The 16,346-nt window shown below is 49.0% G+C and overlaps 1 protein-coding gene across 1 annotated transcript; it reads left to right on the top strand.

Annotated features, from left to right (window-relative positions):
• Positions 1-1,216: 1,216 nt before the first annotated feature.
• Positions 1,217-5,391, top strand: Krt13 (keratin 13). Its single transcript, XM_032912293.1, has 8 exons — positions 1,217-1,687; positions 2,686-2,768; positions 2,933-3,089; positions 3,267-3,428; positions 3,566-3,691; positions 3,785-4,005; positions 4,759-4,781; positions 5,083-5,391. The coding sequence occupies exons 1-8, from the start codon at positions 1,217-1,219 to the stop codon at positions 5,154-5,156; spliced, it is 1,317 nt and encodes a 438-aa protein (XP_032768184.1). The 3' UTR covers positions 5,157-5,391.
• Positions 5,392-16,346: the final 10,955 nt, after the last annotated feature.

The raw sequence follows: 16,346 nt of genomic DNA, 5'->3' as shown, positions 1-16,346 counted from the left end.
GGGAGATAATAGAGAAGCCACCTCCTGGGACTGCTGCTGAGATCCTTGAACCTGAATGCAGAGCTGGTGAGGTGCTCAGCAGACCTGAGTTTCATCCCGGGGACACACGCAGTAGGAGAGAACTCGCTCCTGACACTTGTCCTCTGATCTCCACAGTGTACTGTGGCATTCCCCTTGTGCACACAATAAATACATACAACTAGAAATTGGGTGTAAAATACTTAGGCTCTAAGCATCTTAGTGGGGTCACTGTTTCCTGCTGTGTCTTGGTTTCCTCAGCTAGGAGTGCTTTCTGGGGTCCCTTAGCGTCTCTTACTAGTGTTGCTCTTTAGAACCAGTTTTCTTCTTCTTTATTTTAATATTTATCTTTAACTACTGGTCATGGTTATTTGACTGCATGTGTTTTGTGCATCATGAGTGTTTCTGGTGCCTACAAAGTCCAGAAGAGGGAATGAGATCCCCTGGAACAGGAGTTACAGATGGTTGTGAGCTCTCATATGGGTGTCGGGAAGAGAACTCAGGTCCTTGCCCAGAACAGCAAATATTTTTAACCTTGTAGCCAACTCTCCAGACCCTAGATCCATTTCTTTCTCAGGCTAGAGGTGTCCAATGTGGTTGGTTCTTTATGATCAACAAAGTTTTCCATCAGACTTGTTGGGAGCATTGGCATAGATGAGGAGCTAAAGGGCTTCCAGAACATTCCAGAACATTCCAGAACATTCCAGCCAGCTGTTTTAGAGGCAGAAAAGAAGGGTAGTGAGGGCTATGGGGATTTCACCCAGCACAGGACCACTTTGCAGCCTGGTCTTCCTCCCCAGGAGGCTCTCTGGCAGCCCCTTGCTGTTCAGTCCCTGTCCTAATACTGGGCAGGGCTGGGATGGAACTTCTTACCTGGAAAGGTGAAGTGGAATTTGGTTGTCAAAAGAAGTCTGAAGCAGAACACTGTTCCCTCTGAATCATCCCTTTTGTTAAGGATTAGAAAGAAAAAAGCCACCCCTAAAGACATAACCCACCCTAGAGAGTGGAGGTAACTAGGTTTGTGGGAAACGGGGAGCAGCTGGCACCAGGTCAGAGGGTGGGGAAGGGAGGAGTGAGGATGTCCCACCCCCACGGAGGACGCATAAAAGGCATGCACAGCAGGGAAGTGTCATAGTCCTCTCTTGGCCTTGGTCAAGTTCAGCTCCTGTCTGCTCTCTCTCACCCTCTTGCTCCCACCATGAGCTGTCGCTTTCAGAGTTCCTCCATGAGCTATGGAGGTGGTTTTGGGGCTGGTTCTTGCCAGCTTGGAGGAGGCCGGAATATCTCTACCTGTTCTTCTCGGTTTGTCACTGGAGGATCATCTGGAGGCTACGGAGGTGGCATGAGCTGTGGCTTTGGTGGAGGGGCTGGTGGTGGTTATGGAGGTGGCTTTGGAGGTGGCTTTGGAGGTAGCTGTGGCGGGGGTTTTGGCGGTGGCTTTGGTGACTTTGGAAGTGTCGACGGTGGCCTCCTCTCTGGCAATGAGAAGATTACCATGCAGAACCTCAATGACCGTCTGGCCAGCTACCTGGAAAAGGTGCGCGCCTTGGAGGCAGCCAATGCCGACTTGGAGGTGAAGATTCGTGACTGGCATCTGAAGCAGAGCCCAACCAGTCCAGAGCGGGACTACAGTGCTTACTATAAGACCATAGAGGAGCTCCGGATTAAGGTGAGGCCTCTGATGCCAAGGTTTCCTCAGGACAAGGCAGAGCCTCAAAGGCCAGGCCATGCAGTGTCACAGAGGACCAGGTGTGGATGGAATTGACATTCTTCTTGCAAGAGGAATATTCTAACTACACTACTGAGAGTCTCTGCTACTGAAATTTTCTTATGCTGTGACCCAAACGCATTCTCTCCCGTATTTCACGTTTATTGGTGTCATGACTCCTGCCATTTTTTTTTTTATGGCTCCTGGAACTGTTACTTGTGACTCAGTTGCTATAACCTACTACTGATTTACTTGGGAACATGACATTTTAAAAAAAATCACCGCGAACGGCTAAAACCGACAGAGAAAAGTCATCGCTGTTCACTGTTTAGTTTGGAGAAACCTCATGTAGACTTATTCTCAGTGGGCGATGACTCAGAGGGTGTACAGAGCCTAGAAGCCCTCAGTGTGGCCTGTCAGTCACACTGGGACACCAACTTGTTAGAGCAGAAATCCACTAGCCTGGGTCAGGCTCCAGTTATGCAGGGCAGGCTTTAAATGCGCACACTGTAAATGTTCAGGCATTCAAGTGGATGTCTGAGATCAAGAACTTCAAATGATTGGGCACTGTGGGCAGTCCCTGTCCTGGTATGCTGTCCCCAGCAGATGGGTTTCTCTTTGCTCATCTGGGAGGCCAGCTCCGGGGACATGGCCAGAATACATATGGAGTCACACCGAGCCTCTTCTGACCTGAAAGGGAAGGATGTCAAGACAGTGGCTTAGAGAGGTGGCAGCTCTGAGATGTGACTCCCGGAAGATGTTCTGAGTGGGTGGGTCCTTTGGAATGTCCATCATTGGTCTCTCTCACTCTGGCTTGATGGGGAATATTCAAGAGACAGAGGAGAGAGCTGGCCTTGCCTCCTGCTTCACAGAGTGCTTTGTCCCCACTTAGGCAGAGGCAAGAAGCTGAATTTTACTTTCCAGGCACAGCTTTAGAGCGTCCCTTCCATGTTTTGTAGATTCTGGAAGCCACCACCGACAACAACCGGATCGTCCTGGAGATCGACAATGCCAGGCTGGCTGCAGATGACTTCAGGCTCAAGTGAGTTCATTTTTCTCACAAAAGACTCTTACTTTAGACTCTTACATTTAAAGGAATGGCCATTTGATGGGGGGATACTGGAGCACCCAGGAGCACGGGCCTTGGAGGTGGGATGTGTCTGGTGTCATTTATGTTTTGCTTTAATTTTTAAAAAAACATTCCAGGTATGAAAACGAGCTGGCCTTGCGCCAGAGCGTGGAGGCGGACATCAACGGCCTGCGCAGGGTGCTGGATGAGCTGACCCTGGCTAAGACTGACCTGGAGATGCAGATTGAGAGCCTGAATGAAGAACTGGCCTATCTGAAGAAGAACCACGAAGAGGTAAGGGGATGACACGCCTGCCATGGGCCAAGTGGCCTCTGATGAGCAAGGAGAGCCCTCTGTTGCAGGCTGATGTTGCTACTGACTGAGGGATTCTGAAGAGTCTTCCGGAACATTCTGCTAGCACTCAGAGGTAAGAAGGGAGAGTCTCTGACATCTTTCTTCCCTACTCCACAGGAGATGAAGGAATTCAGCAACCAGGCAGTAGGCCAAGTCAATGTGGAGATGGACGCCACCCCTGGCATTGATCTGACCCGTGTGCTGGCTGAGATGAGGGAACAGTATGAAGCCCTGGCAGAGAAGAATCGGAGGGATGCTGAGGCATGGTTCCAGGCCAAGGTATTTGGTATTCCTAGCCCGCATAGCCAGGTGGTGCTGGGGGGGGGGCATGGCCTTTGGTTTGGGATGGGGAGGCATGGCCTTTAGTTGGCTTCTTGCTAAGACTCACTACCCGCTTCTTTCTACTTGACTTTCAGAGTGCAGAACTGAACAAGGAAGTATCCTCCAATGCTGCCATGATCCAGACCAGCAAGACAGAGATCACAGAGCTCCGGCGTACACTCCAGGGCCTGGAGATTGAGCTGCAGTCCCAGCTGAGCATGGTACCCTGTGCTGCCCTTGCCCTGTGACCCTCACTACCAAGTCTCCCTCTGGACTGGCTTCCCCCCATAACTTCTTTCCCGTTGCCCCATCAGAAAGCCGGCCTGGAAAGTACCTTGGCAGAGACGGAATGCCGCTACGCCCTGCAGCTGCAACAGATCCAGGCTCTCATCAGCAGCATCGAGGCCCAGCTGAGCGAGCTCCGCAGCGAGATGGAGTGCCAGAACCAGGAATATAAGATGCTGCTGGACATCAAAACACGGCTGGAGCAGGAGATCGCCACCTACCGCAGCCTGCTAGAGGGCCAGGATGCTAAGTAGGTTCCTGGCACTTGCTGCCTTGGGAAAGTGGCCACAGGATCGGTGTCTGGCAGAGCAGGCAGGGTCTTAGAGATCACCCCACCCCCCGACTTGTCAGAGAGGGGACAGTTTCTGTCTGGGCTTAAATAGTATAGCAAAAGAGTTGGGGGCAGAGCCCCCTCCTCATCTCCCTGGTTAGACAGAGGAACTGCTCAGCAGCAGGCTAACAGGATTAGTACCTTTGTGTTTCCTGGTTCAGGCCTCTGTTTGTGGATAGACAGGAAAAGGGACGTGTAAGGAACATTTAATCCAGGAAAGCTGTGGGGATGTGAATTCAGCCAAATGAGGCTGTTAAGATAGAGGTTTGGGATATTTGTATGAGAGTGCCTGCTTGGCGATGTCTCCTGCATGGAGGAGAGAAGATGATGATTTAATTGCTTTCATACAACTTACAGAGACCAAGGCATCCGGTGGGCTTAGGGGAAAGCGGATGGCAGGGAACTGAGTGAACCCGACACCCCAAATCTTAGGACCCATAGTATCTCCTTTTGAGGGTTATCAGACAGACAGAATGGCAAGACAGGTAGACAGGCAGACAAGCCCGGTAGATACCTCAGAGGAAAAGAAGGTTCTGGGCTGGAGACTATGTTGGGAAAGATTCCAAGTGAAGGCTCTGGGAGGTGGCAGAGTCACTCTATCCGAGGAGCAGGATATGGGGGTCCTGTCCTCAGTTGCCCTCTGCTCATGGCTGCGTCTCTCCTCTCTTCCAGGATGACTGGCTTCAACACTGGAGGTAAGGAGGCAGCTGGGTGGGAGGTGGTTTGAGCTGAGCTTGGGGGAAGATGGGCTCCCGAGTACAAGGGTAGAGGGAATTGGGTGGAAACAGTTTCTGGATTATCAGCTTATTGATTTTGCTTTCAAAATAGATATCTCTGCCCCGTAGAGTTGGAGAAAGCCACTGTTGGGAACAATAATAGAGTCCCCATCCACATACCTCTTGACAACCTAGGAGCTTGTGAGCCTTCTAGGGGTCTTGGTTCAGCCTGAGGCGGGGGGTTCTCCAGCCTGAGCGCCTTGTCTTCTCTCTGTCTCAGGAAATAGCACTACCACCTCCAACACATCCACCTCCCCCTCCACTTCTGGTCGCCCGGATTTCCGAAAGTATTAACTCAGCCTGGCGTCCCTTCCCTGGCCTTCAGGAGGAGAGCTGATGGCACCTGTAGGATGAGAGGACTGAAGGATGTGAAGCCCAGTCCCTTTGTCCCCCCTGAGGGTGGACCCTCCCCCATCTCTCTTGATTGGAATCCTTTTCCTCCCTACCCTGTTCTTTCTATTCTTTGGTTTCTCAATGTCTCTACTACAAAGAATAGATGATTCAATAAAGTTTCTTGATTTTCTGCAAATGTCTTTGTTTCTGGCCTGGTTTCTGAGGGTGGCCTCTGCTGAGGCCTGATTCGGGTTATGGGTGAGGTTGGCACAGTTGGGCTGAGCAGAACTCAGACACTGATGGGACCAGGGTCTTCCCATGTGAGACGGCTATGAGGCCCATGGGCCACTGAGCCCACTGGTGCAATGACCGCAGACATGGAAGGCACAATGGTACCCAGGTATTCGTAAGCATCAGACATGAGCGAATGGGACTCAACAGATAGGAAGCAGGGGCCAGGGAATTAGTTCAGTATCCCTCCCCGTAGGATGGCCAGTAATGGAGGCTGGGGTCATCTGTAGACATTGGATGGGGGAATGTGGAGGAGGCTTTCTAGGCCATTCAAAACGGGGCCTTGGGGAAATAGTGGCCCAGGACAGGTGTCCCTGCCCTAACCTGCTGCCTTCCAGGCTGATGACTCCATTTTGGCCTAGGATAGCCTTCCTTTCTGTTTTCCTTGGCACATGCCAAAGTCTGACAACTCTAAACTTCTCAGTGGACCAACCCATGACTCACTCAGCACCTCAGCCCGTGCTGCCCTCTGGCTGTCCTGTCTCTGTCCCCTAGTTCTCTCCTGCCTCTCTGGAGCCCTGGCCCCAAGTCATAGCCTCCTCTGGCTATGCTCATCCTGCACAAGGTGACTGCACAAATGGTTTTCTCTCTGTTCTTTACTCTCCCCTTGGACCATCCTGGACATGTGTGAGCTTAAATTATTCATCCCTACCTCTGCCTCTCCAGCTCCAGACTTACCTGCCCCACTGTGCAGTCTTTTCTAGACTAAAGATCTACAGGGGCCACCCGCTCAGATTTCTCTCAGGGACCTGGAGATCCAAAGTAGCTCTCTCTGTCTCTGTCTGTCTATCTCTGTCTCTGTCTCTTGGTCTCTGCCTATCTTTATTCTTGTCTATCTTTATCTCTTTCTCTCTGGCTTTGTCTTTCTGTCTCTCTTTATCTTTATCTCTGTCTCTCTGTCTGTCTCTGTCTGTCTCTGTCTCTGTCTCTGTCTCTGTCTCTGTCTCTGTCTCTCTCTCTCTCTCTCTCTCTCTCTCTCTCTTTTCTCTCTCTCTCTCTCTTTTCTCTTCTTCCATAAGTCCTTCCAGGTACTGTGTTTATGTTCCAATGTCTTCCCTGATTCTAGCTATCATGACGTGCTACTCTAACAGCTTCACTGACCTCTCCACCTCCATTTGGCCTTGCCCTTCATTCAAGCTGGAGTAATGGATTGAAAAAAATTAAAGTCCTTCTGTACCTTAGAGATGCCTCTGGAGATCTCTATGGCCACCAAGGGAAGGCCAGGATCTGACCTTTTCCTGCCTCCTTCCAGTCCCAGCTCCTACAAGAGCCTCCCCGGTGAACTCCAAGGTCCTGGGGTCTCAACATGCTCTTGTGAAGCTGGATATGTTTGCACATCTGCAGAGCCCTATTCTACAGGCCGACCTCAGTCACACTCCCTTCTGTTCTCTCCAGAGCACATCTGTGTTCTACAGGCTCTGCTTAAAATGCACATTGAGATGGATAACCTTGACAGGTGGATGGTGTGGCATGCCCCTGGGTGCTCCCCGGAGTGTACCCCTCTACACTCATGTTGACAGTGTGGTCCTAGGGGCTGTGTAGTGAGTTGGCCTGATGCTGCTTATATTCCAATGCTAACAGCATTTCCTCCAGACCTGGTTGTCCCAGAGAGGAGAGAGTCCCACATGTAGACACTATGTGACCTTGCCCCCAAGTTATTTCTGATTGATAAAAATGCCAACAGCCAATAGCTGGGCAAAGGAGACATAGGTGGGATTTAGGGTTCCCAGACTTGGGGGATTGGAGGGAGAGAAAGACAGAGAACGAGAAAGAAGAAGCCATGGGTTAGGTGAGTCATAAAAATGTGGCCCTGAGGCCTGGTCAATCCAAGTTGAGAGGAACCCAGATAAAACATAGTAAGCACTAACTGGAGGCTATCGATAGGAAAGTAGATTCTAATAACACAGAGGGTAGATATCACACAGAGGGTAGATATCTGCCCAACTCTTGTGTTATTTGTAAATATGTCATTTTGTGTCATATTATAGATCTGAAGATTATATATGTCTTTATATTTGTCAAAGGCAGGGAAATCCTGGATTGGGATTAAAAATTTCTTCATCGGGGCTGTGTCTTTTCATCTTGGGGAGGGTTTATCTAAGTGCTTATTGAAAGAAGAGAGGAATGAATGAATGGAGGACCTGCCTCTGAGGTGACATTTGGATTTGGTCACAGAATTTTTGGCCAGAGGGTTGGAGGGTCTCTGGCACCTTTGCCACCTGACTCCTTTCTCTGGCCTTTCTCTCCCCTTCTTGACTCTCCTCTGAGTCCCCACCCTACCCTGGTGTACCTTAAATTCTTCTCACTTGCAGGTCACATGCATGTGGCTTAGGCACACAGGATTCACTCGGGCATGCCTGGGCTAGCTGAAGCAGAGACAGCGTCTGTTCTCCACTCATTCAGAGCCCATTCTATTCTCTACTGTAGAAGGAGGTGGGGGCTCAGGTCAAGTTCACTGTCTAGAACTCTGCTAGGAGCTAAAGCATTACAGAAAACCAGGCCATCCCCTTTGCCCCCAAGCAGTTTTGATTTTTGGTTGAGGCTGTAGCTACCTGTCCAGCGCCATTGCATTCTCAACACTGGATCAATTCTGGAGAATCTTCATCTTTAAAGGCATTCTCAGACAAACAGGAACTAGGTAAGAGCACTTCCTCTCCTGCTAATTGCTACCTCCCCTGTGAGTTATTAAAGCTGAGGACTCAGAACGATCTGACACATGGTTAGTAAGCGCTTACCAAATAATGCTTCCGGTCATGACCTTTCTGGTTCTGTGACTTCCTTGGAGGTAGAAACAGTTTCAGGGTCACCCACATCCTCATATCTAATGTATTTATAGGACCCAAAAGATGACCTAGATGTAGGGGAAAGGGATTATGGGAAATGAAAGCTGTAACAAACGTATGATACCAAGGGCAGGAAGGAATGGGGCCCTTACCCTAGTCAAGGATAGGAGTTTTCAAAGCTGAGCTCTATTGGCTCATTCTGATCTTTGAGATCAAGGCTTCCTTCCTGTCTTGGTATCGACATGCTCCATAGTATATGAGGGGAGTCATTCAGGTGGAGCAATGACAGGAGCTAGATCTCTAAGTCTGGAGGGAACTCTATCTGGCCTGGGAGCCTTTCACCTAGATTCCAGGAAGGACTGTGAGAATCCCAATCTCTGTGGCCCCATCAGGTATTTCGGGGAAGTTGGGTGGGACGTGTCAGGGGCAGTGTTTCTATCAGGCCACCCAACAGCCTTTCTGAACTAGGAAGAAGGCCGACCCAGGTCTCTGGTCTAGGAAGTAGGAGGGGTGGGGTGGAGATCCTGTCTTTCTGCCTTGGACTCCATCTGTCAGTTTAGTCACCTAGTGGGGTGACACTTAAGGGAGGAGAGAATGGCTGGGTCAACACTGCCCTTCCCTACGGGCTTGTCCTAGGTGCTCAGGCTACCTCGGGCTCAGTGGCTGTTTCCCAGAGCTGCAGTAGTGAGCAAACAGCCATGACCCAGTGGCATCTGACTCACATCTGTGAATGAGTGTATGTCAGGCAGGAGACCCTAGCCGGAAAAGGCCAGCACACTGCACAGTGCATGTTCTTCCCAGCCCCTCAGCTTTACATTACGTCATCCCAAGAGCTGTCACCGTCCAGTATGCTTTACATGCAGGAAGACCAAGTCAGACCCTTTAAGGGAGCAGACTAGTGCACAGGAAGGGAGCCACAGTTCCAAAATATGTCCCGAGAAGCTGGTTAGTACTTTGTTAAGGGTCATGTGTTCACCTCTAGAAGTGTGGGGGAGGAACAAGACTCCCAGACCCCCGTGCTCATGGAACAAAAGAGTCAACCAGGGTACCTTCCTGTGATATCCAGGAGCGTCAGCACTAGGTCAGTTTCCCAGGTGGGCATTGGTGGATTGGCAGGAAAGACTGATCCATGGCAGGTAAGCTACCATGGTGGTTCAATGCTATTACTCTTTAGAAGCTTTTGGCTTCTCACCTTGAGCAAAAGGAACTGCCCTATCCTCAAGGCTCCACCCTTAGTTAATGGACCAGGACATGTCTACCTATCCTATGGGGCTGTCTGCCCTGCAGAGGGCAGACTCATGCCAGAAAGCAGACCAGGGTCCCTGGCCACCTGTTGGGATCCAAGGTAGTAGAAGGGCAGGGCCTTAGATCCTGTCCCAATGGGAGGTTCTGTCTGTCTGCATTGGGTGTGGCAGCAAGGCGTTTGAGGAACAAGGGGAGGCTGAGGGCGGAGTTCCATATCGAGACTCCTCTGGTTCTTGGCTCATCCATTTTGGGTGGCAACTGTGACCACCCAAACGGAGGTATGAGACTTCCTTAGACTTCCTGGAAGGGGAATCCCACTGTTCCACCCTAGGGGAGCCTGCAGTAAGGCTGAGAAGGAATGCCATTGCAAGGTTGTAGACAATAGGCCCTGATGATATCTTATCCCAGAGTCCCCCATGTCTCTATTGGAACCCATTTCCCCTTTTCATTTTTGGGTTCTTGTATCTCGGGGGGCCTATGTCCTCTTGAGGCTGTTGGTGTTTGGGGAGCAGGATACATGAGCTATGTTTCTGCGAGCAGCTCTTTGGGGACTCTGGGAGAGCTGGGTGCACTGTGTCCCCTCATGGAGTTTGGGAGGGGCTGGTTAGCTGCTGAGATTTATTCAGGCACCTGTTGGGGGATGGGCCTTCGGGAAAGCTGGCAGGTGTCTGGCACGAATTCTCTGGCCAACTTTCATGATCGGCTGTAATAGCCATGTGGCCGCTTTCATCTAAGCATCTCAGAGAAGCTTGAAAGTAAGTCTGAAGAATGCAGGATAGTTAATGACAGCCTGGAGCCCCGGGCCTGGCCACAGACATGCTGTTGTTAGCAGGAGGGGCGTTGGTATGTGGACAGCACAGCATCTGTAAATGCTGACTGATGAGCCAATCCAATGGGGTGTTTTGTTGGGGGGGGGATTCGCTTTGTGGTTCAGCTAAGTGATACTTGAAAGGAGTGGACTTGGACACGAAGTCCTTGTCCCAGTATGCCTGACAGGGCATCTCCCACAAACCACAGGTTCTCAAACATACTGGGGAGAAAAAAAGCAATGCTGTGGAATTCTCAGACCATAAAAGCTGAGTGAGTGGGGTAAGGACTTGGTACCTCAGAGCAGAAGCTCACGTTCTCCAGATGGGAGCTGATGGCCAGCGTGCTTGTGCGGGATGAGCTGGCCCTTGGGCCCTGAAACTTGAAGGCAGAGCATGGCCGCAAGAGGACTGGAGAGGTATGGCTTACCGCTGGGCCCAGTGGCTCCCTGGACGCTCACTAGGGCAACACACACTGCTCATTCTGAGCAGACTTCCAAAGCCTGGGGCAACAACCAAAATCACCCTTGGGGGAGAGGATTTTTATTTTGTTTTTGGATTTTGAGTGAGATGATATTCTAGAGCATTCTGGGCTTGATAAAGAGGGAATTTCAAGACCTAGTCTGGGTAAGGTAGATCCAATGGGAATTAAAAGACCCTATCAGGGTCTTGGAGATTTGAACCCCTAGAGTCTTGAGAGGAACCCCTGTTCAAGGCTACTGCCGTTCTTCATCAGCTCTCCTGATGACCTCCACTGAAGGGTAACCAGGGAGTGGGTGAACTCATTGGTCAGCTGGTTTGTGTTCACAGTATTCTGAGTCCCGATGCAGTGTAGTGGCCGTGGAGATACACAGAAGTTTGGGCTCCTGAGAGTTTAGAAATGGAGCAGAGGAGACTTGAGAATCTTGCCCAGGTTGAGTCACCTAGTGGAAGGATCAGGGTAGAATGTCACTGATGTGGTCAAGTTTAGGGGCAAGACAACTTACCCCCCAGACCTCTGAGTATTGCTTATGGAGGGTGGGAAGGTATACACAGCAGCTACCGAGACAGGACATAAAGGAATCAAATGTCCTGGTTTTCCAAGGGGAAGTCTGATTGACCTGTCCCCAGTATCAGCCAATTTCATGGTGTCAGGAAGGGAAGGAATAGTAACGTCTTGCTTGGTCAAGGTCCTTAAATAGTGATACATCCCTACAGAAGACTTCCACGCAGAGCCCTGGCTGTCCAGCTGGATTGGCTTTGCAGATAGACAATAACATTTTAGTATAACCATATTCCAAATATTGAGTATGATTTTGCTCACTGAATCTGGTAACCCAGGTCCTTCCTAGATCCATGAATGACCCTGAGTCTTTCACCATCAAAACCCAATGAGACGTTTCCTGGATCCTTTTGAAAAATCAAACGAATGGTTAGAAATGTCTCTGTTTTAAGTATTTTTACTTCTCACCATGCTTTCTCCACCACTGGGTACCAGCTCCTGAATATTAATACTAGCATCTGACATCAGCCAGAAGCACGTCTGGCAGGAACTGTGGAAATGGTTGTTTAAAGCAGAGTATATGGTAACCAGGCTTCGCATGGGGAGGGGCCAAATATCTCAGGGGTTTCATGTTTGAACAGATTTCTTGTTATAAGGAAAGAACAGTTGTATGGGGATGGGGCATGAGGATTGGCTGTGGGTGGGGTCCCAGATGGTGTCTGAAGAAGTTAGGAGAAAGAACCGATTTTCAGGTGTCTTCTACGGTAGGGAATTCTCTAGGACCTGTGTGTGGACCTCAGGATGAAAACAGGCGAGATGAGGAAACTTGGAAAATCAAGCCTGAGCCAGCAGGCTGCTCAGAGAGGGACAGCCATTGGCTATCTTGAGTGACCTTGTTCTCATTGATGTTCGTGGGTAGGTGGCTGTCCCACTGGCTATTGTTTGACCTGATTTCTCTGCTACCTTTGGGGTTCTATGGTGGTGTGGTGGACCACATATTTGACCAAAGCCTGGAGAAGCAGGGGTTGGGGTGGACAGTAGGAGATACTTGCTGAGAGAGTTCATTTACTCCTTGGATACATCGCAGCACGCCATCCAGTAGGACAATCAGGCTTTATCTAGGCAGAACTTCAGCTTGTAGTTGAAGGTAGAGACTTCTTCTCAACAAAGACATTTACCTGGCTATTGACCTTGAGGTTGAAGGTGCTCCAAGATGGGCTTGAGAAAAAGGATCTTTTCTGTTCCCTCAGCAGCAATTTCCCTCTTCTTCCTGTTCCCGAAAACAGAGTCATGGTAGTCAGAGAGCATTCTCTGAACTGCAGTTGGTGCCTGGAACTTCTAGGGTAGAGGTTATCAGCCCATGAGTCACGATCCCTTTGGGGATTGAATGACTCTTTCTCAGGGGTTGCCTAAAACCATCAGAAAATGCAGAACCTTACATTGTGATCCACAAAAGTAGCAAAATTACCATTATGGAATAGCAATGGAAATAATTTTATGTTTGGGGGGGGTCACTGCAGTATGAGAACCTGTACTAAAGGATCACAACATTAGGGAGGGTGAGAAACATAGCTCTAGGGTAAGGGTCAGAGACTGGATAGAGAATCCTGGTCAAAGGGATTGCTGTACTCTGGGAGCAGGAAGATACTGCCTGCTTGGCTGTTGTTTCTTCTTGAACAATTGGGTTGAGTTGCAAAAGACAGCACTTCCTTAAGTGGCCCAGTTCCTTGAAAAGTGCATTTGACTTCGGTTCTTTGATTTTTGAAACCAATGACCTAGTTTTTAATTTATCAAGCCTTCTTTGGGATAGCTTTCACTATTCGGTGACTGGCAGAAGATCCATTCCCCTGTTGGTAAGACTGAGGCTCAGAGGCAATGAGCACCCCTATGTTCTCTAAACTTTTTCTGTACGGTGAGGTCTCCAGCTATTTTGACCATAGGTGTCATTTTAGCCTTGACATGCTGGGATGTCTGCTTGGTGTTCAGTGACATTGACCTCTGAAGGAGCCCTTCTCAGGAACAGCCTGGAGAGGTGGGCCAACACTTCCACTGCTCACAGACTGGAAGGTAGGTAGGTAGGTAGGGAGCCTCTGTCATTTTTTTGTGGTAAGTGTGCTGGAGGCAAAGAGAAACCCCGAAGTTTGCAGATGTTTTGAAAGAAAAATAATCTCCATGGTGTCATGTATTTGAATCTCTGTAACTCCTCTTTATTCTGAGGTGAGTGACAAGGACAGGGGCATTAGAAAATAAGAGTAAACCACAGCCATATCCTACCAACTCTCAGTCCCCATGGAATGCTTGCAGACAGCTAATTACAGGATATCTGAGGTGGGTGGAGGTCAGCCATTGTCCAGGCCCATTCCCTGTTCAGATGGGTGAGCTGAGGTACACAGTACACAGGGCTCATTCAGGGAACTGGACCAGTTAGGCCCAGAGTCCAAGTCTCCTATTCCTTAGGACAGAATATATTGGATTGATATTAGAAAAACCATGTAGAGAGTTTGCCTAGGGCTGCTATCTTACCTACTTTGCATGATAAACTATGTGGTTAACAAGACAAATTGGAATATCCTAGTAAGAGCACCAGTGGAAGGGGAAGCCCTGGGTCCTGCTAAGACTGAACCCCCAGTGAACTAGATTGTTGGGGGGAGGGCGGCAATGGGGGTAGGATGGGGAGGGGAACACCCATAAAGAAGGGGAGAGAGGGATTAGGGGATGTTTGCCTGGAAATCGGAAAGGGATTAACACTTTCGAAATGTATATAAGAAATACTCAAGTTAATAAAAAAAAAATCTAAAAAAAATAAAAAAATAAAAAAGTATTCATGGTGACACCCCCTGCTCCCTTACCACTTTTCTAATTATTTGTTGTTAATAGAAAACAGAAACTATGTGGCTACTCAATTTCTTGAAGGAAAAAAAATTTGCCCAGAAAAAAAAAAAAAAAAAAAAAAAACAAGACAAATTGGGTTTATGTATGTTAAGGGTTTGCCTGGGCAGGCAAACAGACAGCAGACTCTGCCATAGTTTCCCCAGAAGACAAAATGGGGGACAGTTCAACAGTTGTCAGATGGGTATGGTATCGCCACCCTCCCCTTCCCAGGAGACATAGCTAATGCCCATAGGCAATTTAGTCATTATAAGTAGACCAAGTAGACCAAGAAGTAATGCTCTCTCTGTGAGATCTTTTTCAACATCTCTCCAACACCTAGAACAAGCTTGGTGCAATGTAGGTCCCAAAGAATATTCACTGAGCGAATAAATGAATGCATGAGCAGGCCCAGCCAGCCTGGGAAAGCTTCCTGTGCCACTGTGGCCTCGCACCCCTTTGTAAAGGGATCGGGGAATTAAGGTGAGTTCCCTCCTACCCAGAAACCCAGGGCCCTTGGCATGGAAGGAGGACAGGGCAGATTGGGAGCCAGAGAAGAGAGTGGCATTGGGTAGTGGGGATGAGAAAAGTCACAGAAACTTTACAGTATACAGAGTACCCCTGAAGAACTCAGGGTTGTTCAACCCACAGTGTCTACACTGCTGAATCAAGAAGCCCCAGGATAGGGTAGTCTTAGCCTCGATGGAGAGCTGTGAGATAGGTAGCCATGTGGAAGTTGTTGGTGGGGTACCCAGAGCTGTGGGGGCAGAGGCTGATTAGCCTCAGCTCTCTCTATGAAGAAGAGCTGCATGGAGCTGCTCTCAGGCATCTGTGGAGGTGTCTACCCTACTGGGCGTGTTCCCCACAGCCAATCACCCTCCTTGAGTAATCTCAGAGAGAAGCGTATAAAGTGTTTTAAGAGGTTGAGAACCATAGCTTCAGAAGCACCATAAATGCTCCCATAAATGCTGGCTTTGCAAAATGACTCTGTAGGAGAAGAGCAAGCAGGGCCATCTCCTATTCTTGGGAAAGTCCAGGCTTTGAAGTGGAAGAACCATATTTGTCTTTGGTCCACAATTTCCAGAGTCTCCTCTCCTGATTTGTTTAGGAGTCTGGTAGTATTTGGTTTTGTTCTTTTTATTCCTTCTCAGCCACTGGTCATACCTGGGATGTGCTTAGTGACCAGGAAGGTCAAAATGGTTTAGATTCAGGGAAGACAAAGACCACAAGGGAAGTTGTCCTCCGGCCCTGCCCAGGGCTCCAGACAGATGGATTCCATGAAGACCAGATCCCGAAGTGTCTGAAGGAATGGTTATGGGGTACCTCCTTCCCCCACTGACACCATAAATGTGCCTAGGGAGCACAGAGACCTCAGGAGCTCCAGCAGAGTGTTTATACCCATGAGCCTTTGCTGTCCTTACCACAAATCACCACCAAAGACTGTCTTTTTGACTAACTTCCAAAGCATGTAGGGGCTTTCAAAGCACATCTGTAGCTGTCTTTGGATCCTCCTTGTACCTATGTGACATAGGTGAAATAGCACAGTGGTCTACACTGTTGCCACCAGACCACCAAGGATCCCAGAGACGTAACATGCCCAGCATCATAGGGAAAATGATTGACAGAGCCAATATGGGCAGATCCCATACATCTGCCTGGACAATAGGACTTGAATGTTCATCTCTTGCCCCTAAATTCTAGGTACCCTGAGTTGGGGTCTAAGAGCCCTGGTTTCAGATTTAAATATGGCCACTCACCCTGGATCACCACGAGTGAGTGTGCAAGCAGTGGATCGCAGTTGGTTGAAATTTTCTGGTCATGGTCAACTGTGTTCCATGATTGTTATGATTCAAACTGGAAGAGGTACAACCCCGAACACCATGGGTCCACAACCACACCCACTTCTCTTCCAATTTTCTTAATTTAAAATATTATTTATTTTGTGTGTATGTGTGTGCACGGGTGCATGTGTGAGGATCAAAGGGAAACTTGTTGTGGAGCCTTTCCTTCTAACACGTGGGCCTGGGGATTGAATTTAGCTCCTTAGGCTTGGCTGCAAGCACCTTTACTGAGCAAGGCATACCACTGGCCTAGCACACTTTCTCTCTCTTAAAATTTTATTCAGAAAATTGTTATTATTATTATTAATTATTATTATATGCATGTGTTCATGATA

This window comes from Rattus rattus, chromosome 9, assembly GCF_011064425.1.
Source record: "Rattus rattus isolate New Zealand chromosome 9, Rrattus_CSIRO_v1, whole genome shotgun sequence".
Classification (NCBI taxonomy): Eukaryota; Metazoa; Chordata; class Mammalia; order Rodentia; family Muridae; genus Rattus; species Rattus rattus.
The sequence above is the reverse complement of the archived record's forward strand: the minus strand, read 5'-3'. Positions and strand labels throughout refer to the sequence as shown.